This window comes from Peromyscus maniculatus, chromosome 17 (genome assembly GCF_049852395.1).
Source record: "Peromyscus maniculatus bairdii isolate BWxNUB_F1_BW_parent chromosome 17, HU_Pman_BW_mat_3.1, whole genome shotgun sequence".
In the NCBI taxonomy this organism is placed as follows: Eukaryota; Metazoa; Chordata; class Mammalia; order Rodentia; family Cricetidae; genus Peromyscus; species Peromyscus maniculatus.
The window spans coordinates 55,758,774-55,781,542 of NC_134868.1; the positions used below are offsets into that span (position 1 = coordinate 55,758,774).

Sequence of the window (22,769 nt, forward strand, 5' to 3'; positions counted from 1 at the left end):
ATGATTCCACACCCAGCCCTCATGGCTCCATAACCCCATCCTCCAGGGCAGGACCTGGCTGTGACCTGGCTAGCTATGAGGACAAGTATAGAGATGGAGGTCATGAACATCCTGAGGATGACTGAGAGAGAGAGGAGACCTCAGCATCCTTGGAAGCTGGCTGCCGTGATACTAACCCTAGGTCTCTCAAGACTCATTTTTAGAATCCAGTTATGATGGGGACACACCACAGCTGCCATTTCTGGGGCTCAGAGGGAGAAGCAAGCACAGCAAAATTTCGGGAAGCGCCGGCAGTTTCCACATGGTTTATTTCGTCTTGGCGTAGGTGGCAAACATAAAGGATTTACAGTATTTATGCCTAGGATAAAACTCAAGCGTTAGCACGGTAACTATATACCCAGTAACAGCTGGCCTGGCTGTCCCTTAAACATGTGCAGATCTTGACTAAATGGCAGCATGTGCGAACTAGTTAGTAGGTACTGGTCAGAGCTTTACCAAGCATGGTGGGGGGCCGGGGTGGTGGTGGCCGTAGTCTCACGTTAGAATACACCTAGACTTTTTCTTCAACCCACACCGGTCCACCAAGCCACGTGAAGCAGCTGCCGAGACCAGTTTCCTGCCAGGTTCTTCAGCGTCTCCCAGCACAGCCCTCTTCACGGATGTGGACAGAGCATAAATGGCATGGCTGCTTGGATAAAGGCAGACGCAGCTAGAGAGCTGGCACAGTTCCACTTTTAGCGTGGGTCATTACTTCCCGGTGACTAAGATCACAGAAGAAGCGGGGACATTGGACATTTTTGAGAATCAAAAAATGAAAACTGACTGTAAGTTAGAGAAGGCATCTAAACTAACACAACACCAGAGAGCGCTTTGGCCCCCATCGGCCACTAAGACACTCCGGATGGTCACGCCCTGACTCACCTTGACTTCATCAGACCCTTCTGACCTTCTTGACTTCATCTGACCTTCATCAGGCATTCAACTTCAACCCTGGAGAAAGTCTGCTAACAGCTGGGGCAGGCACCACCGGGATCACTAGAGATCACTGTTCATTGTGTTTTGTTTTGTTTTGTTTTTTTCCGACATAGCAAAACCAATACAGGTAAGAAATTATAAACAGCCAGCAAAATTTCCACAATATCCATTTTCATAGAGTAAAAGAAACTCCTGCCATCCTATCCTTAGAAACCGAATCACCACATTCCAAGTCCACGAAGCTGCCAAGAGTCTGTGCTAGAGGTGGGGCTTGACCCATGCCAAAGTACAAAACAGAAAGAAAACCAAGAAACATTAGCTCGTTGCCTAGGATCCCAAATGAACCCTGGCAATACAAATGTAATTACCCATCAACCAAACAAAAGGTCAATCCTTTCTGTGTGTTAATCATTTTCCTCTTGAAGCAGCACTGTCCTCTAGAACACTCGGGATGTCAGTGTGCAAGGGTTAATGTCCTGAGACTGTGAAATGGGTGTCACAAACGCCTTATTTGACTCTTTTAACTGATAGCCTTATCTGTGCTCACACCAACCATCCTTCTAGGTGGAGTTAGATGCAGAGTGTGACCGGCCTGTAGAACACGAAAGGACCTACCCTGGTTCACACACCAGAGGCACATCCCAGAGATGCCTGCTCCCCTTACTACCAAACCAGATACCTTATAGAGTTCACGTCTGTTTGTGGGGGTGGGGGTGGGGGGCACAAAGGTCAGTGTTTGCTGACAAGCTCTAGAATCACCTGGAAGATGGGCCTCTAAGCATGCCTGCTGGGAGTTACCTTGATTGCATTAATTGAAATGGAAAGAGCTGCTCACTATGGGTCACACTGTTTCTTGACTGGGTCCTGGGAATGTTTACATGGAGAAAGGGAGCTGGGCGGTAATGAGCATTCAACGCTGTCCCTTGACTGCAGATCAATATAACCTGCTCCCTCAAGGTCCTGCCCTGTGACTTCCACAGCATGAGGGACTGTAACCTGAACTCTGAGCTCAGAATAAGCTCTCTCTCCCTTAAGTTGCTTATGTCAACATGAAATGACTCTAGGACAGATGGGTAGTAGGTCTTCCCAGTCCCAAGAACAAAATGCATGGTTGCTAAGACGTGCCAGGGCCTGTAGTACGTTTTCATATGGGGTCACTATTTAAAAACAGGATATAAAATATATGTTCCCTAAAAATGGGTTGTTGGCCACACATCTATTTGTGATTAATGAACTAATTTTCCTTTCACGGCTCACAAATTAATACATATACCCTTTTGACTTCCTTGGGTTTTGTTTGTGTTCTGTGGGGCACAATAGCATGCCAGTCCTCACAGGAAGACTCCCCTGTCTGGTGTACATCTGTCCTCTCCGGGGACATGTCACTCAAGAGGCCAGATTTCAGAACGTCAGAGGAATGACTTCCGAGGAAAAAGCTACTTAACAATATTTAGTAAGTTTGGTACTTAAGGAATGGAAAATAGGGACTGGTTTCATACAAAAGTGCTAGCAACAGAAACGAAACTCCAGAGGGAAAAAGATATATCTCTCTAAACATCGTTTCACTTTGCTCATCTGCAGACCTTTCTCCAGGACACCTTTAAGACAGACCAATAAAACCAGGCCATAAGAAGTCTGTTTTTCTTTCCTAAGATGATTAACCAAGTTGCTAAGACATTTTCTTGGTTTATGAGTAATCACGAGCAAGCACAAAGCGACCGGAACACACAAACAGAATCTGTAAACTCCATTCCCCTGGGTCATACAGAATAACCACGCGGGTTGTTTCTAAACACACTTCACCGTGACCTTTCAGAGCAGACTCTTAAAGTCTGACCTATTTCCCAGCTAACCACCGACTTCTATGGAGATGACATGGTGTATGTGGAGCTTCCTCTATGTATGTTCTAGAAACTCTCAACGTGTAGGGACCCTGTTGTAATAAAACAATGGGCTAGATGTGGAATCTGAACCAGTTATTTGGGAGCATGCATTTTTGTCCCTAACATCTTAATAAGTAGGAAGCCTTGTCCGTATATACTCAAAATATCCGACATCCGAACACACGAGAGAAATGATGTGGTTTTGGTCCTTGCAACCTTCTCTGAGTACGAGTCTCCTTTCAACTCTATGAGGGTATTTTGGAAGTTAGATAAATGTCACTTACTTGCTAAACTACATTCAAAACACATGTATTTCTCCTTGTCCTACTCCTTAGCATATCACTCTCCTACACTTTCTTGGGAGATGGTTCTCAGTTCATCCCCCTCATCAGCATCACAGAAGACATGGTCAAAACATAACCAAGCGGAGAGCTCAAACCGTGCAACCATCAACACATGACTCTAACTTGTTTTAGAGGGGAAAGCCTGCCCTAGTTCATTCTAAAACGGGGAAGTGGGGGAGCATGCAGAGCCTGGCGTCCTGGGGTCCTTCCAGTAAGAAGACTTCCTTGCTGGCCATGCTTTGCCATTTAGCATGCTGCCGGATAGCATGTCCTCACCAAAGACTTCAAATCTAAGCAAAGATAAATGACCACTCTCGCTAATAACATCCTCTACACAGTTGCCTCAAAGAATGCCTCCGCTCCAAAACACAGGCCTGGTTGTGTGTCTGTGGTTGGACACAGTATGTTTGGGACGAGAAACCATGTTGGTCAACAAAGATTCACCCTCAGTACTTGACGCGATACTCTTTCAAGTTACGCCTCACACCGTGAACTTTGCAGGTCGTGTAGATCTTAGAAGTTATGGTTTTAAACCTCAGTGTGGGATGCGACCTTCCCCCCGCCCCCCTGCAGTTGCATTGATGCCTGGCCTGCTCTAGGACCCCGTTCAGGCTTGAGAACCTTGCAGTCACCGGTAAGGAAGGAAGGGACTGGGCAGGCTCCTCATCACACCTTATGTCCACCCTTACATCTGGCTTCATCCGTGGCCTCTACCCTTACGCATCAGTTTATCTGCATCTTCCCGAACTTTATGCCATCAACCTCACTAACCAAGTGAAGCAACAGGAGAATCCAGCGCTGCAAAGCAGGGCTTAAAACAGCATTGCAAAAAAAAGTCTTCAGACCCAGCCAGCCAAGCTTCTACTCGCAAAGCGGTGGCATGATGCACTGTGGCCAGCAGCCTGCCCTATGGATAGCTTCCCTCCTTTCCTGCGCCCTCTTTGCCCTCCCTCCCCACTGGGGGGGGGGAGGGCCCTAGCCCACTTGCACAGACACAACCCCCAGCTGCTGGACGGTGGAGTTGCCCAGCTGATCCTGTCCTACGCGGCACCCTGCTCCCCGCGGTCCGGTTTCTCAGGCAGGTTGAGCACAAATGGAAATAGTACGCCCCGGACATCCAGAGGGGATCCTAGGGGTTCGGGCTCAAAGCTGCCACCAGGTCCCATTTCGCCGCCAGCCTCAGTGTCCTGAGAAGGCACGTAGCGCCAGGTCCCCGCGCGGCTCACACAGTAGATGGTACCGTCCAGGGCGACGCAGCGGAAGGGCTGCAGGCCCGATGGGGCGCCCGGGGGCCGCAGGTGCACAGCACACTGGCTCCATTGCTTGGCCAGGCAATGGTAGCGGAAGACGCTGACCCCGCCACCTGGACCCGCCGCAGCCTGAGCGTCACCGCGGCTCCCGCACAGGTCAAAGCGATAAAGGAAGCCGTCGAGGGCCACCATGTCAGCAGAGCGCTCTCGGCTGCTGCTGCATGGGCACTCCTGCCACTCATCGCGCCGGGGGTCGTACTTGAGCAGGCGGTAGAACAGCGAGCCCCCGGACACGTAGATCTCGCCGTTGCAGGTTGCAGCCTCGTGGGCCACTGCGAAGGCGCCCCGGGGCAGAGGGGCTACCGCGGTCCAGCGGTCCGCTCGCGGGTCATAACGCTCCACGCTGAGCAGGCACTCGCCGCCCACGGCGTACAGGTGGCCGTCCAGGGCCAGCAGCTGCACCTGCGAGCGCGCCTGGCGCAGTGGCCGCACGGTACTCCAGCAGTCCGTGGCCGGGTTGTAGCAAAACACCTGGTCCGACGGGCGCGCGCGGCCATCGGGACCCGCGGGAGCCACACCACCCGCCACGAAGAGGTAGTTGAAGAGCACGCAGAGGCCGCAACCACGCGCTGGTGCGCCCTCGGGCAGCCGCGTCAGCTCCCGCCACTCCCCGGCCTCCGCCTGGTAGCAATAAACGGCCGCGTCCCCGCGCGACTCCGCGTCCCCGGACGGGCTCTGCGGACGGCTGCCCGCGCGCTCCCCGGTGGGTCCGAGCGCAGCGGCCAGCAGGCTGGGGCGGCCCGAACCCAGGCGGCGCCGCAGCAGCAGATCGCGCTCGGCACCGGATAGGCGCCCAAAGACGGCGGGCTCGCGCAGCACCTCCAGGTAGTGGTCGCTCATGAAGCAGTAGGCGGCGTCGCGCAGCTCGCTCAGCCGCTGCCGCTTGCCTGCGCTCAGCACCTCGTAGCAATTGTCCAGGCTCAAATGCGGCGCCATGGCATCGGTGGCGCGCTGCGCAGCGCCGGGCAGCTGGAGGCGGCGCGCGCCGGCCACCACCTCGGCCACGTTGTCGGGCCGCACGCCCGCCATGCACCCGCTGTACGCGTCGGCCAGCAGCAGCCGCAGGGCCGTGAAGCTCACGCCTTGCACCCGCAGCACGTCCCGTGACGCGCGCGCGCGGAAGTAGTCGCTGCGCGCCGCCAGCACCGCCTTATGCGCCCGCAGCCGGCGACCCGCCACCTCGATGACCAGGTCGGGTTCTCCGTGCGCGGACCCGACCCCGGGCGGCACCGGCACCGGCTCCCCGAGCTCGTCTAGAGACTCCGCAGGACGCGCGTCCTCGTGGCGGGAAGGGGGCTCCTCCGGCGACGCGGGCTCTTCCGGGCGCGCGCACTCTTCCGGGGACTCCGGGGACGCGGCGCTGCTGACTTCCCACTGCGTCTCCACCACGCGCAAGTCGCTGCGATGAGGAGGAGGAGGAGAGGCCTCGGCGCCCTCCGCGGCAGAGGCGCGAGACTGCGGCGGGGAGTCGTCCCCGGAGCTGAAACACAGCGAGGTGCTGAGACTGCAGGGTGTCTGCGCCGGGGACGCAGCGCCCTCCTCCTCCTCGGCTGGCAGCGGCAGGCTGTCCTCTCTCGGAGTCCCGGGCTCCGTCCCCGGGTAGAGGACGAAAGACGCCACAGAGTTCTCCATGAGTGGGTTGGGTTGTGTGCGGTCTCTCCCAGCTCAGGCGTCACACATGCCTGGTGGAGGCTGAGCGGTCGTTGCCCTGGGGTCTTTGGCAGCACACCCTTTCCTTGGCACCAGATCAGATTTCACATATGTCCACCACCCCACCCCCCTGTTCACGCCACTCCCACCTTGCCCTTCCCACTCTCCTCTCCTGCGAGGAGGACGCGCCCAACTCCCACTGAACTTTTGAACCGCGGGATCCTCCGCTCTGGCTATATCCGTCGGGGTGGAGGTGGACCAACCAGCTTGGTGCCAGGGAAGTTTTGCTGCGGTTTACACGTCCGACGACAACCCTGAGCTGCGGCTCTCTTGTACGGCCCCTCTGGAGAACCGAGGTTAAATGAGTCTGGTCCGCCAAGGCATGCCCTTCATTTGACTCTGTGTGAACCCACTGTGTCACCTTGCCTCACAACGCTGTGGCCCCAGGACCAGCAAATCCTCTCTTAAGGGGCTGTGACCACATTGAAATCCTTGGCTTCAGCTCTGTTTGAGCCTCCAGCTAGCTGTGCAGCCACGAGTTCAGCTAAGGTGTGTCTCTCTCTCTGAGTCCCGGGTGGCAGCTCTGCACCCACGCTGTCCGCTTAGGGAACCACTCCACCTATGGGTGGGTGTCTGGAACGGCAGTTCCTGTGTCACCCAGGCCTTCTTCCTTTGCCATCTGGAGCCTGCCTCTGCTGCTTCCTTTGTGGGGTGTCAGGGGCCCACATCGCTCTCCATATTCTTGCTCCTGTTCACAGAAGGAAAGCGGGAAGATTTTGAGTTTCATCGCTGAGTGAAATGGTTTTACCCCAGACCCTCCATCAGCAGCAGTTAGTAGTCTCTGGTCTGGTAGCCAAACGTCTGATTAGCACTGGAGTTTGGTGGAGAGGAAATACATAATTACTCAGCTCCCGCCCCCCCACCCCCCACTCCCCATCCCACCCCACCCCACTCCCTCCACCCCCGGCACAAGACTAAGAGCCCAGTTCAGGCAACAGGTGTCACCAAAAGAGGCTCTGACCACGGTAAAGTAAACCCAACACGTGGCTAGTTCCATTAAGTTGGACATCGCCAGCCATCAACATCAAGTTTAAACCCAGTAGAAGCACCTTCAGAAGCAAGAAAGACCGTGTGTCGAGGAAGCTCAGTGTGGCTACAAAACCTCATTAACTTAATGTGTTGGCAGTCTCCCTTGGCTTTTCTGGACAACCACCTTAATTACAACAAATATGCATCAAATATTTGAAATCGTCCTCAGTCAAGGATCCGGTCCTGGGGCTCCACCTGCCACCTGTGGCCGTGATTGGAATCGGGTCTCTTCTTCAGAGAGGCGATTGCCAAATAGCATGAAGTGGGTAAAGGAGAAAGCAAGGCAAAGCGGCAGAGGTGTGGGAGGGGGTCAGGACCCTGCAGAATCCTAGGCAGAGTCCTCCTGCTCTGGCAGCCCCTGGTGGAGGATTCCCTGCCTTGCTGGAGGGGACTTGGGGGGCAGGACAGTGTGGCCCAGTTGTCTTCTATCCTTCAGAAGAATAGGAATGAGGACATTGGAGACAGCTCAAGAGCTGGCACTTTGCCACCCCAAGGCAAGAAGTAGCATTCAGGTACTTTCCTTGCACATCATGTGACCTGTTACACACACACACACACACACACACACACACACACACACACACACACTATTATGTAAGTGCTGCTAGAGCTTGAGTGTGAACTGTCCCTCACAGGCTTATGTTTGAGTGCGTGGTTCCCAGCTGCTCTTGGAGGGGTGCTGGTGGAGGGGGCTGTGGATGCCTGAAGTAACAAGCATACCCAACCTTTCGACATTGCAACAGGATGTTGTCATCGACAGCGCTCCTGCCCGGAGACCTGTGCCGTCAATTTAACCCCTCCCCCAAACCAATCCCCTCATGTTTTAAGTTATAAATTTGATTTTAGGCCACATTCATGGCTATCCTAGATATATGTGCGTTTAGGAGCTGTGGCTGTGGCTTGAAGGTTCTAGACCATTATCTCTTTCCCACCTACTTTCCTGCTTTCTGATCTGCTAAGACATAACAAACCCCGGGCAGGCTCTCACCATCACAGATGAAGCCCCGGCTGTCATACCTACCCCAGGGTAGTGGACTATAAACCTTTAAGTAGGAAGCCCCCAAATCCTTCACCTCTCAAGTTGTTGGCCAGGTGTTTTGTCATAGGGATGAAGAGAATGACACAGAAGAATGTAGTGTACAGCACTCCCGCCCACACCGGTTCTTTAAGCCACTTTGCCACTGATGAGTTTATTATGGAACTGGGAGACATTCCGTTCCCCCCATGCGAGAACTGTTTCATTTGGCATGTTCACTCTGCCCATGGCACTGCAGGAAGATCCTCAGGAGGGGTGATGCTAGAGAAGTCTGGGGACCTGAAGCCTTGCTCACCAGGCACATGGGTCAGGAGACTCCAAGGAGGATGGGTACAGGGCATGATGTCCGCTGGTTGACCCAACGAAGCCTCCATCCAGCTCTCCGTCAGTCCAGGCATCAGAAGGACTTGTTGGCCCCCAGCAATGAGGATGTGAGGATGACTGCAAACACCAGAGAGACGGGTACCCCAGCACCCCACGGGCTGTAGAGCTTTTCCTCCGGGCTTAGCCACTGCAGGAAACTGAAGTCAGAAGCAGGACACACTTCAAGTCTCATGTGGAAGTGTCTGGAAACCTCGCTGCATGAGACAGAAACAGAGCTGGCTTTCCTGGTTGGCCCATTCTTCACACTGCCTCCACGAGGGACAGCAGACTGTCACCTTTAGAATGTCTTCTGACTTGGGAAGTGGTTTCAGAACTACCTGGTTCCCTGGTTTCATAGCCTGAGAGAAGAACCAAGCAACAGAAGACTCTAGAAGGGCAGCTTGGGATTGGCCATTTAAAGGTCCTAAATCCTGAAAGAACGTGCAGTAAGTGAGCATTTTACTGTGCCCATAACTAACAGAGTCTCCATGCTGAAGCTATGCTAAGGCAGTGGTGTGGTCTGGCCCACACCTGGGGAGGGGGGCTGTCTCTGTTCAGGAGACCTGGGATGGAGCTGCCTCTAGCTCCTAGTCATTCAGGAAAAAGGAAACTCAGCTACCTCCAAAAGCATGCCTGCTGCGTTCTTAAGCCTAAATCGCTGTTACTCCCAACACACATGGCCCCCACATGACTTTTGGAAGCTTATTTCCAGAGTATGGCTTTAACGGTGTCCCAGTGAATTCCTCGATGTCCCATGCTACCCTCAGCACAGACGGCAAGATGAGTTGGTGGAGTCCTGTGGAGTTGGCACGGAGCACACAGCTCATGTAGCCTCGCTCTGCTCCCTCCCCCAGCAAGAGCTCTGCTGTCACCCTGTGACAGTCAGTAGCACCCCACCCTGCAGCAAAACCTGTCAACCACACCTCTGTGAAGCTGGTGCTGAACAGGTTCTGAGCAATCTGACAATCAATGCTGCCCCGCATTAAAGCCAGGGTCACACTTCAGAAATCTGGTTACCTGAACTGGGAGCTCAGGCTGGCGGCACAGCTCCCCAGCTCAAAAAAGAGATGCAGGTATCGAAGTTCCCCATAGGAGCAAGACAGAGGGGCCCTTTGCCTTTGGGAGGTGGTGTTAAAGGAGACTGGGTTTTATCACCCATTACCGCAGCTTAACCTGAAAACAGACAGCGCAGCCCGTCCATTTCCACACACACAAGCCCTCACTAACAATGGGATGGCTTCCTGGACAGCCTGTCGGTGGGAATGAGTGCCTGAGCTTTCTGACTCTGGTGTGAACACACTCCCCTCCTGCGCATGTTTGTGTACAGCAGTCTTCAGGGAAGCAGTGTTAGTTGTACAATTGAAACAGCCACGTTCATAAGTTAGAGGGTTAACTGTAAACCATGCCAGCTTTAAGAAGTTACTGAAGTTTAAGCAAATAGACTACAGCAAGGCTCCAACAGCTGTGGTTCTGCTAAGACCATTCTCATGGAATTCCAAACCAAACGGAGGGAGGTTTGCAAATGGAAATTTCCCTGCTTTGTGGTCAGCTCTCGGGCGAGAATTCCTCGGAGGCTCCTGCAGAGCGCTGTCACCGTTCTGGTGCAGTCATGGAAGGCCTCACTGCCTGCTCCAGACCTTAGGACAAGACTCTCCTCAGGGAGGCTGTTTGTCCAGAATACTGCTGGGAAGGAGTGTGCCAGGGCAGAGGAGGGGAATGAGAGGCAAAGTCTCCTCCTGAACTAGTCAGGAAATCATGCACCACAGCAGGCTTTTAAATACAATTTACATAGCATTTCCTCTGTAAGAATATGACCTTCTTAGACCTTAAAAATATCTAAACAATATTAAATTTCTGTTTACCATTTATATGAATAAAAAACATAAGATTGTATGTGGCTTCCCACTGTGGACACTGGGCTATATGGTTATCAGTTTATTCAAAATTAAGTGCCATGCTTTGCTATCTATAATGCCAGTTGTTAGAATCCTTCAGGTCATTACAGCCAGCTCACTTTGTTTGTTGATGGACTTACAAACCTGAGGCAAACTTCAATGAGTATGTAGTACTTATAAGACAAACCTCCCCCCTGTCTCTCCCACATCATGTCTGTGTCTCCCACACCTACAGGACCACAGGGTCTCTGGGAAAGGTGTCTTTGCTGTCTACCTGGTGCTTCATAGTCAAGAACCAATAAACTGCAACCGGGATCCCTGTGCCAGTAGATGAGGCACAGGGCAATGTGTTTCCTCTTACCACTCACCTCTCTCCCCACCCATCAGACCCTTCCCTGCTAGAGCAGCTCATGAGATAGTGTGTGCCCACCATCTCAGGATGGTAGCCATGCAGAGACGTGATGTGTATGTCAGAGAAGGCAGCTTTGTCTAGGAATCTCCATTCTCCTGTGAGCCAAAATTCTTATTCCTTAAGCTCATACTCCATGGTATCTTTTATTCTTTAAGTTCATGTTCCATGGTATCTGCTCCAATCACTGCTGGAATTGAGGGAAAACTTGCCCTGGCTGGTGTGTGTGTGTGTGTGTGTGTGTGTGTGTGTGTGTGTGTGTGTGTATGTGTGTGTGTGTAAATCTCAACACATAAGTAAAAAAAAAAAGTCTAAGAAATGAAAATCACAGAAGAGAGAACACTGGACTGGGTCAGGTCCCAGACCTTCATCTGGCTTGCAGGATTCTGAGGTCTGTGAGCTGCATCCCACCAGGACGCATCTGGACATGCTCCCACAGCTGTGGCCACCATCCCAGCCATGCCCAAGAGCAGCAGAGCAGCTACCCTCGTCTGGATTTAAGACACACACAAAAAAAGTGTTCTGTGCTCAGAAGTATTAGGGGCACGGTCTCAAAAGACCAAACGAAGCCCAGCAGTGGCCCCACTATTGCCCTTGCACAGTCCACAGGTGGCCTTGGAGAGGAGAGCCGAGGCATTTGGCATTCCTAGTCCTTAAGTCAGTAAGCCCATGTGAGCTAACAGGACTGAGTCACTGGTCAAGGTGTTTAAAGGTTTACACTCAGTCACATACTCTAGCCCCCAGGGTTTTACCCTATGTGCACTAGGGTCAGGCCCCACTGCATATAGAGAGGAGGCTGGATTCCTTCCCCTGGGATCCCTGACCATCACCAGATGAGAGCTATTTGGAAGGATCTAAAGTATCATGTAGAGAGATTAAATTTTCACTAATCCAGTTGGACACCGGGTCATGAAATCATAGATGTTAACAGTCTGTTTCCTCCACCCAATTGTGGATGTTTTTATATCCAACTATTCTGAAACACACACAGGAATTGATTAGTTTCACATCATACAGGATGCATCTTTCCTTTGATGTGATGAGATGCCTAGAGTACCACACTTGAAAGTGGATGGGGATAAAGACCTGCCCAACGATGGGAGCATTCGAACCAGGTGTGTAGAGCAACCCCATCCACCCCATCTCTGGTACAAGGCAGACAAACTCATGGGATCAGACTTGGATGTACTGACAGAAAAGTGTTGAAATTAAATGTTTGTCCACTCAAAGCATCCAAGGGTCAGATGACTCAAGCTGTGCCCCTGACTTCTGTGAGGACATATGCCCAGACACAAATGGAATATTATGAAATCACAAGTGTCTGCCCCTCCTGGTGACTCAAGTGAAATTAGAGACTTGGAGAAATAGAAAGCATGAACACCCACAATCACCAAGACCTGGGGGGAAAAGGTATACAAACTGTAAGTCTATCTTACATTTATAGCTATAACATCCAGTTCCTAGCACTGCCTGAATCAGCCTGATTATGGAATCTTCTGTGAGTCTGAAGTCCAAATCGAACATTTCACCCGCAACAGGTGCTAGTGTCAGAAACGGCAGACCATCGAGACCAATGAATCTGCAGCTTTCTCAACCATCCACTTAGGTTCTGACTGATCCCCCAGAGCTGGAAAATACTTACAGGTAGTCATTAGGAGAGACACACGGAGCACCTACCGTGTGATGGGCACACAGGGCTGGGTACCTGGATGAGGCAAGACATCAGTTAATCCTCACCCTCTGGAGCTGTATCAGGAGACAAACTAAGCTGGCACATCTTCAAATGGAATCATACGCCAGCTAAGAGTGGACACAAGACCTAGTACTGTGGTGCTATTGTGTTCCTGAAAATATTGTGCACCCTAATAAACTTATCTGGGGTCAGAGAACAGAACAATCCACTAGATATAGAGGCCAGAAAATGGTGGCACACACACCTTTAATCCTAACATTCCAGAAGCAGAGATCCGCCTGGATCTCTGTGAGTTTAAAGCCACACTGGAAACAGCCAGGCATGGTGACAGGAGCCTTTAATCCCAGGAAGTGACGGCAGGAAGCAGAAAGGTATATAAGGCGTGAGGACCAGGAACTAGAGCTGGTTAAGCTTTCAGGCTTTCAAGAAGCAGTTCAGTTGAGATCCATTTGGATGAGGACACAGATGCTTCAAGTCTGAGGAAACGGGATCAGCTGAGGAACTGGCGAGGTGAGGAAGCTGTGGCTTGTTCTGCTTCTCTGATCTTCCAGCATTCATCCCAATACCTGGCTCCGGGTTTGATTTTATTACTAAGACCTTTTAAGATTCGTGCTACATAGTACGTCATAGTAAGATCTAACTTCCAGGGCAAGTGATGCTCCCTGAGAATATGAAATGTCTGCTGAAGCCAGCGGGAGATTCCAGGGGTAAGGCCTGTGGGAGTGAGTCTGTGGAACTGACCTCCACAGGAGAGTGGCCAATGGACTGTAAGAAACCTCAGGAGCCAGTGGGGCAGCAAGATCTTGGGTGGCCACAGAGTTTTGTCACCTTGGTCTCAAAGGGGACTATGAGTGGCTTTTAAAGATTTAAACCGAGCAGTGATGTGCAGGTGGAACCTGACTAGTCTGTCCTTTCAGATATGAACAAAAGATAAAAGATTTTGACTCTTAATTACAGCACCACTAACTTTACCTTAAAACCAATGAGCTAAAATCTGCATGGGCCAATCCAAGTGAATCCCACAAACACGATTCCGACTTTATGAAGATCTAGCAGATGTTTCCCTATAATGCCATTGATAGGCTTTTTAAAATACACACACACTGCCTGTCTTTTATAAAGTGGAAAACACAGGAAGGGAGGTGAGTCGGGTCTTTGTGCAGCATGTACTTGTGAAGTACAGGGGCATTTCCTCTTGCTCCCCGCTGCTGGGCTTCTCAGGATGGGTGAACATCAAAGGCCCAACAACAACACGTTCAGTCTCAGGAATGAACGGGAGGGGCCTCCTTTCTGTTTCTTTGATATTTTGCGTTTGTTCAAAGTCTTTTTGTTCATAATTTGTTATTCTGAATGCTCCAGCGGCAGGCTTTTCAGTGAAGGGAGCCGGCCTACACTAAACGCAGGGTGCAAAATCCCAGACAAAATAAGATTGACACCAGGCAGCGGGGCATGACGGGGGTAGGTGACTTGGGCGGTTGCTCACGTTCTAGGCAAATGAAACAAAGAAAATCAAAATGAACACTCACGTGGGGGTAAGCTCTAAAGTTCTAGGCTCTTGGGTTTATTAAGCTAAAGCTTGGACAAGATCACATGGTGGTAGGTCCCACCTGCATCTTCTAGTCAGCACAGGAGATGACAAGGCCCGGACAAACTTAAACCCGGCAGGAGCCCCCAGCCAGCCTCCAGCTTCCATGCTCTCCTCACCCACTGTGCCTGCATCATGAAAAACTGTCTGCTCCGTTCTCAAACAGAGGATATTATTGAACTGGAACTTCCTGCTCAGCCTCAACAGCAAGTGTTAACTGCTTCGGGTCCAGAGAGAAAACGGGATTCTTTTCATCACAGTGGTCGTGTCCAAACTTCCTGTTTGGATGTCAGGAAGAAGAGGCTGGGAACCGATGATGCTGAGAACAGGAAGACCAGGGTGGGGCCCCCTAGGCTGGTCATGTGACCATCTCCACTAACTAGGTTAACTGGACATGCAGCAGGGCAGAGATGAGCAGGGTTCTTTTCACTGACAGTTTAACCACTGCTGTGGAAGTGGGCATCAGAACCTGTGGTCTGATGGGTAAGAGCAAGAAGACCACTTCCTGTCCCAAGGTTCCGAGAGGTGGAGACACCTGTGGATGCAAAATCTGCCTACAATTAGGCCCTGAGATGAGCTTGGAACCGTGCATTCCAGACACGTTCACCACCATCACACCGACTTCTCAATGGTTGCTGACACACTCATCTTTATTTCATTTTTTTCCCAACACGTAGGTTTGAAGGTAGCCTCTGTAGAACATTCAGGATGAAAGGACCTCAAAGTCGGCACAAGACACCCCAAGACCAAGTTCTCAGCACAAAGGAGATTTATTTGCCCCAGAGGGCAGGGAATAAAAGACAGAGACAGGAGATAGAGGATGAGAGAAAAGAAAAAAGGAGTAAGAGATGGGGGGGGGAGAGACATCTGCCCTGGAGAGACAAGGACCGCTACTCTAGAGGAGACAGACGTGGCCCATAGGAAACGTCTACAGGCCGTTTATTAAGGAAAAGGGGGAAACCCCGTGTTAGGATGAGTTGGTTAATTTTAATTGGGCATGTTAATGAGGGTGGTCAAAAGGGGGCTTTTGGTTGCTGGACTTCAATACTTCGATAGCTGGACCTTGGTAGTCAACCTCAGGAGGAGGAAGTGGCCAAATAAGGGAACAGCCCATGGGGGCCAGCTTTAGGACCGGCATCTAAAGGCTTACGAAGGTTGAGGGAATGGCAGAGAAGGGGGAGGCAAAAGCTGTCCGTGCCATGTGCTGCCGTGCTCGGGCCTGCTAGAGTCTTTCTCGAGGACTCCCGCTTGGACCAGTACTTGGCAAGACATCCTGGCCACCCCCAAACAGGCTGCAGCATCTTGTGTGACTGGTGAGGCCTCTCCCCACACTCTAGTGCTGAAATCCTCTGGGAGCAGGAAACGTTCCAAGTGTCCTGACGTGGGAAGGAGTGGCTGTAATCCGACCTCAGCACGGGTCCCAGGGGACTCTGAAATTAGGATTATCTCCCTTTGGGGCCAAAGGTCACATGGGTGGTCCAATACCCTTCTAGCTTCTGTGGGTAGCCTTCCTATAGACATCAGCACCTTCCCTCTAAGGGGGTCTCGGGAGAGTGGACCAGCCACTTAGACTGGCCTTTGCAACAGGAGTCTTACAAAGGCACTTTTCATTTTATACAGGAGCTTCCCTCAGTCCTGAGAGCATATTCTAGACACTCCTACCTAAGAATTCTTCCTTTATCAGTTATTCATTCTTTATCAGTTAGCAGCAGAGAAGGCAGGCAGACAGACACTGTGTTGAAAGGAGCAGGCTAAGTCTTAAGAGGCCAGAGTTCCAGGTGTCCCTCTCCTTGGAGAGGGGAGGACACAGAAATTAACCAAGGCAAGCAGGGGTCTCAGGCAGGTTCCTGCTAGCTCTGGGCATCCACAGCCTCCAAGCCAAACAGACCCTGCCATGCCGGCTACATGCTCCGTCAACCTTCCAAACAAATGACACCTGGCTCCAAGAACAAGTGAGTTTGGCAGCTTAACACTGCCCTGTCTGATAAACTGATCTCTGCTTTATTATTGTTGTTGCTATTTGTGCTGGCTAGTTGTACGTCAGCTTGACACATGCTACAGTGATCTAAGAGGAGGGAGTCTCAACTGAGATGTACGGCAAGCCTCTACAGCATTTCCTTAATTAATCATTGGTGGGAGGGGCCCCAGCCCTGGGCTGGGTGGTCCTAGATTCTATAAGAACGCAGACTGAGCAAGCCCTGGGAAGTAAGTCAGTAAGCAGCACCCCTTCATGGCCTCTGTCTCAGCTCCTGCCTCCAGGTTCCTGCCCTGCTTGAGTTCCTGTCCTGAATTCCTTCAGTGATGAAGAGTGATATGGAAGTGTGAGCCAAATAACCCCTTTCCTCCCCAAGTTGCTTTAGGTCATGGTGCTTCGTCACAGCAACAGTGACTCCAATTAAGACTCTAACCTAATTACTATCGTTACGTGTGCTCCAGCAGCACAGAGCGCCTTTGTCTGGCCACCAAGGTTCTGATTTAGCTTGTTTCATTGGACACAAGCACAACCGTCCTCCATCCCTCAGGCTCCTTTCATACAGTAGATCTCTCTGCCACCTCACTTCGTGCAGTTTAACCTTAGACGTGAAGCCTGCCTCTCACAGGCAGCATTAGTTGACTCTTCTCTGGGAAATAGCTGCAATGTGCTTTTTGGGGGGAATGGAACCCGTGTTATCCCTGAGGTAAGTACTGGCAGGTAAGGCTCACTCCTGCCTTTCCTCCAGTCTTTTGTTTGTTTTGTGGACCAGGTTGCTTTATCCTTCTCTGCTAGACTCCCATATTAGCAAGTCTACTGCAGGTGTCGGCTCTGTGTTTCCTGTGATGATACCTCACTGAGCGCCCCCCTCCCCCCCAAAAAAAAGTTAAGGGAGAACCATGGGGCTCTGTGGTTCCTTCTCGGCAGAGCGCAGCACTTTTGGGAACTGTCGGCATTTTATTCACAGCAGCCTTGCGGAAGTCTGAGTAAAGGAAACATTTTGTGTGGATGGGGTGTACAGATGCAGCTTCTGTCCAGCAGCCTGGGTCCCCAGAGAGCCCTGGAAACTAGAGACAACTGGAAATCGGATGGGGTGAGATGTGGCCAGCTCCAGCTAAAGGGAACAGTACAGGATGAAACATCATCCTAGGCTCTGGAGGCACTGCGGGGGCAGGACACAGGCAGAGAAAGTCACTTAGCTGCAAAGAGCAGACATTGCCAAGGAGAAGGAAGAGCTTTGGAGAGCCAGAACTAAGCTACTGCTAGCTTGTACCTGGCTGTCTTGGGATAGCTGTGGGTCACTGGCCTCTCAGCCTCTCAGATTCCCCTTCTCACCAAGAGAAGAGAAAATGGTTAGTTTTATCATCCATGTAGGTGTACCACACTATCCAGATGTTTGGTCCAACACCAGTCTATATGTCCCCTGGAACACCTTTTAGACGAAGTCAGCAGCCTGGGTAAAGCCAGATGTCCTCCATTCTCTGAGTAGGCCTTACCTGGTCAGTCCAGAGCTTAGAGAAAGAGATGGAGGTGCCTGAGGAAAGAGAATTCACCCTCCAGGCTCATGCTGCACCATCAGCTCTTCCTGGTGTACTAACCCATTTTCTGTGACTGTGACTGAACACCTGAGACTGGGAAACTTATAAAAACATAGAAAGTTACGTATCTCTGAGGATCGGGAAGTCCACGGACACAGCTCTGGCCGTCTACACAGCTTCTGGGACAGGCCTGGCCAAAAGCAGAGGGTAAGTGATGCCTCCAGAAAAGGCAAAAGGTGAGGGCCGGACTCACAATGAACCAAGCACTACGAGAGCTTGCACACGGCAGCGTCAACCTCCAAATGACCAAGTACGTGTGTCATCAGGAACCAAGCCTCCAACGCAAGCCTTTCAGGGGACACTTCATACCCAAACCTTAACTGGGACCGAGCTTCACTGTGAGTCAGTCGTGTGAGAAGAAACCACAATTATTGCTCAAGACCCGGGGCTCTGCCTGCTGGGCTGCCCCCACCAGTGGGGGCTGGGTTGTGCTGATTCTTCATTGTCAATTTGACTGGAACTGGAACCATCTAGAAGACGCCTCTGAAGAGAAGACCCGCCCTGAAAGTGGGCTGAATAAAGAGGAAAAAGGAAACGCATCCATCCCCTCTGCTCCCTGACTGCCACCTCATGTTCCCGCTGCCATGTGGTCCCTGTATCAGATCATGAGCCACAACAAGTCCCTTTCCCTTTAATTTCTTGTTAGTCACAGCACCCGTCACACACACACACACACACACACACACACACACACACACACACATACACACACACACACACACACACATACACACACACACACACACACACACACATACACACACACACACACACACACACACACACGCGCGCGCGCGCGCCTGCACACTCACATCCCATGGCTGTTTGCGGAACACTAACAAGATCGACAGTGACCCTGTGCTGCCCATTGTGGTACCTGTGGGTGCAGGGCCAACATCTCCCCTCTTTGGTACACAGGCCTTCCAATGGGTAGGAAGGCCTCAAGGCAGCTCCTTCACCCAGTAACATGACTTAAAAACCCTGACCCCACAAGAATATAAGGTATTGAGACTTTTGACCCTCATCTCATGGGGCGCAAAGGGGGCGGGAGGGGGAGGTAGTGTTAAATGCAGCAGTTGGAGGTCTGACTGTGACAAGTGATGCTTTCCAAGGACACCTCTTAGATGGGACTTCTTCAGTGCTCTCCCTGGGTAGGAGATGACACAGTTCCCTGAGTGGTGGAGTTCCATCTCTTCCTTCAATCGGCAGGTTGTGACTGTGACGAAAACAACACTATGTGACTCAAGGCTCCTCCGGAAAAGTGGTCCAGCTTCTATGGGGCTCTTTCTTAGAACATGCTCCTTACAGCCCATGATCCACGGGGGAGCGAGTTGACACACAGATAACTCAGAGGTCCAGCTGCCTCTGCCCAGCGGTGCCAGAAGAGAACAGCAGCTTTCCGTGACTCAAGCCCTGGCTTGCAGGCTGCCACATCTGGCACTGATTGGCAGACATACCACCTCGGAGACTGCAGGATGGCAAGCAAAATGAATGGATGCTATTGTCTAAGCCATGGAGTTTTCTCAGAGAACCTGAACGGGAGTCTTGATGCTTGAACTGAGGACTACACTCTGTGGTGCTGGGAAGCAAGTGAAGGGCCAGTCTCAGAAGATGGGCATTCCAAATAGCGGTGCTGACCGTTGCATCCAAAAGCAGATGTCCACATCACCAGCAAAAGCAGAAGATGGATGTGGCTCAGAGATCCCAGACACAGTGAAGGCAGACACCAAAGCTGTATGGCTCTAAGGGTTCTTAACCAAAACAATGACCCCAAACACCCCTACAAGGCCTTTTATGTATGCAACATCTTACCCACACCCCCCAACTTCAGGATTTCCCTTTGACTCAGGATCTCCATTCTGTAAAACTGAGCCACATGCAAATCCATCCGACCCTCCAGTATCGCTTCATTGATGCATGTGAACTGAGGTTACAGACAGACTTTCCAAGGCCTCCTCTCTGGCCTTGCCTAGCGGTCTGTCTCACACTACAGGGCCTTTGCACATGAAGTCCCTGCTGAGGCACCATACCAATCCCCTGGCCACACCAGGAGCCTTCATTATGTATGTTTACGGGATGTACACACTCCCTTCAGAGCTTTCACACAAGTTCTGAAAGGGCATGCTTCATACCTTTCACTGTTTCAAGTCTAAGATGCACAGGCAGGGAGATGAGGCCATGTTACGCAGAATGATGTACCTGGCTCCTAGGATTATACCATACAGCAGACATCTGTGAACACTACTGAAAGAATGAGTGTTCAGCCATTTGAACGGCACTCGCAGGACTTGAAGCAGTTTCGGTTTCCAAGGCGATATTTAATTATGATACGACATCTAGCGGGAGCCAGAATGTTCCCCAAACATAAACTCCTAGAAGTTTGCCTTCTATTCTAAAAGTTGTTGGCTGTAAATACTCTACAAACCGTGTTGGTACTGACACTCTCAGCGTATAACCGGAATGGTCTCAAGAGAAAAGCTAAAACTCAAGGCCATCGGTGAGCTAATAACCCATGGCTTCCAGAACAGGGCAGACATCCCTGGACTAAGGGCACTCACAGGAGGCTGGGCTGGTTTCCACTGGAGGCAGCCTGCCCTGCTCCATGCAGTCCCCATACCCAGCTGACACAGTCTGTTCTGACCACAGCCGAGATGCAGGGCGGTCCAGAGAATCATTGCCACTGCCTAAGTGGATCCAGATCTGCACCAAGCTGTTATTACACAGCAATCTATGCCGTTGGTGTTTAGGAAACATCTGAAATATGAGCTTGCAAAGGGAGAGCTGCTTGGCTCAGAAAGCGTACTGCAAGGAGAGAGACGCTGTCCCGTCTCTTTGTTCATGCTGTGTGACCCGTACTGGAACATACCCCATCTGAGACCACCGACAGCGGGGAACAAAGTGGTGATGTGATCTCAAACCACAGATCTTAGACCCTTCCATCCTCTTGGGGCGTAGTGGCCCCTAAGATGGCGTTGCGGGGAAAGAAAGAGGCGCATTTAATGCTTTCTCCCTCCTCCCAAACCAGAGATGACCTTACGTACTATAAGCAAAATATTTCCAGCATTTCCCCCTCTGTATTTTTTCTAATGACAGGATGAGCCGTTTCTCGTCGTAGCTGACAGTGAAAAGCTGTCACCGAGCCTTAGCTGAGTTGCACCAGAAGGGAGCGTTGGAGCACCTAAGTGAATCAGCGCGGGGCGGGACACTGGTTTCTCCCAGCAACTCTGGTACCCGGGAAAGCTCCTTTCTGCCTGGCAAGAAAGACTTGGCGGGGGGGGGGGGGGGGGGAGGGTTCTAATAATAGGAACCGCTCAGGATGAAAGGCTTAAGAGCGCCATTGACAGCCACGGGGTTACTAATTAGAGACTGAGTAACTGCGATTCAGTGGGAAGTGGTGGGGTGCTGGGAACCCACGGGGAACCAAGGAACTTCAAGATAAGCTCCCGAGTGGGCTGAGTGGAAGTAAAAGTGCTCACCAGGATGACGTGCTTTTTCCTGTCTCCGGAATAGACACTAGCGGCGGCGGCGGCGGGGGAGGGGGCGGGGAGGGGGGAGGTTAGTACTTTAGGAAAGCTACATAGTGTTGGAGAGAAAACCTTCCTGTCTAACGCTACAGGTGCAGCGGGCCAACGGAGAGGAACTAACTCTGCAGGATCTGCCCCACCGCCCCGGAGGGGCTGTCCCCGCGGCGCAGCGGGGCTGGCAGGGTTCCGGGAAGGCTGGCTGGCTCCATTGCCAGCCTCTTCGCCTGGCTGAAGGCGAGCGGCCGCACGGTCCTAATTTAAATGCAGCGCGCTTTCCTCCTTCCGTCCCCTCCCCACCGAGCTGTCAGGCACGTACCCGCGCAGGCCACCGGGCATCCCCGACCCGCCGTCTGGCTCCACGAGCCGAGGCTCACCGGAACGAAAAGTATGGTTGTGCCATGGCCCCCCCACACACCCCCGCAGACTAAGCGTGCCGAATGGGGACAGACAGCATAAGGCCCTCGGTCCAGGCGCACCAAACCATGTCCACATTTCGAGCTAGTGCCGCGTCCCTGGGCCCCCCAGGGAAGAACCCGGCGCCGCAGGCGGCAGAAAGGAGCGGCCAGACCCAGGCCTGGGAGGGACCCGCGCGGGCGACTCACTGTCGCCTGCCGCCCTCCCACGCCCAGCCCGGTGATTACCTTGGAGGAACCCGGCCCCCCGCCAGTCCCCACCTCCCGCCAAGAGCAGCGCCCCTGCCTTCCATCCCGAGGTCCCTCCATCCTCCCAGCATCCCGCAGGCCGCGCCCGGCCCCCCTACCTCAACGCTGGTGGCTCGCCGCTCTCCCTCCACCCTGCGCCCACCCGAGCCCAGGACACGCAGCCTGGCCGGGGTGGTGGTGGGGTTGTCTCAGGCGCGCATGCGCGTGCGAACATTCGCGCGCACCTGTACGAGCGCCCGCAGGGTGGATGCGCTGCGCGAACCCCCCACGCACCTGTGAGAGCGAGCGCCGCGATCCTGCGCGCCTTCCCACCGCCGGGAGCGCGCCGGGCTCCTCCGCTCCGGCGCCAACCTCCCCGGGTTGGCAGCGGCCGCTCTCTCGTGCGTGCGCCCCGCGCTTGGAGGGAGCGCGAGCTGGGCGGCCGCCCACGGCCCCGGCGCGCGTGCACCCCGCGGCCCCGTGCGCCGCCTCCGGGACGGGGATCCACCCGCGGGGGCTGCGGCTGAGCTTGCCCTCCGAGGGCCTAGTGCGCGCTGTGCCCCGCGCCCGCCGGCCCGCCGCTCCCGCGCCTCCGCACTTAACCCTTTGCACCCCGGGTGAGCAGAGGCCTGGAGCTCGCCCCGGGCAGCCGCCGGCCTTGACAACTGCTCCACCGCGCACAGGGCGCCTCCAGTAACGAAACGCAGCCACATCCGGCGGGCATGACCTGTTGAGCCCCCCTCGAACCCGAAAGGCACCCGGAATAGGTGTCAGCGGCGCGCACGGTCCCACCTAGGGCCCT

The 22,769-nt window shown here is 52.8% G+C and overlaps 1 protein-coding gene across 2 annotated transcripts; it reads right to left on the reverse strand.

Annotated features, from left to right (window-relative positions):
- Nucleotides 1-286: 286 nt before the first annotated feature.
- Kbtbd11 (kelch repeat and BTB domain containing 11) lies at nucleotides 287-22,455 on the reverse strand. Of its 2 annotated transcripts, none has more exons than XM_015988281.3 (2): nucleotides 22,262-22,455; nucleotides 287-6,910 (listed from the first exon to the last, which is right to left on the reverse strand). In XM_015988281.3, the coding sequence occupies exon 2, from the start codon at nucleotides 6,142-6,144 to the stop codon at nucleotides 4,243-4,245; it is 1,902 nt and encodes a 633-aa protein (XP_015843767.2). In that variant the 5' UTR covers nucleotides 6,145-6,910; nucleotides 22,262-22,455; the 3' UTR covers nucleotides 287-4,242. The 2 variants fall into 2 exon arrangements, with proteins under 2 accessions (XP_015843767.2, XP_015843766.2); XM_015988280.3 differs by lacking the exon at nucleotides 22,262-22,455 and adding an exon at nucleotides 22,087-22,239.
- Between the last annotated feature and the right edge of the window lie 314 nt (nucleotides 22,456-22,769).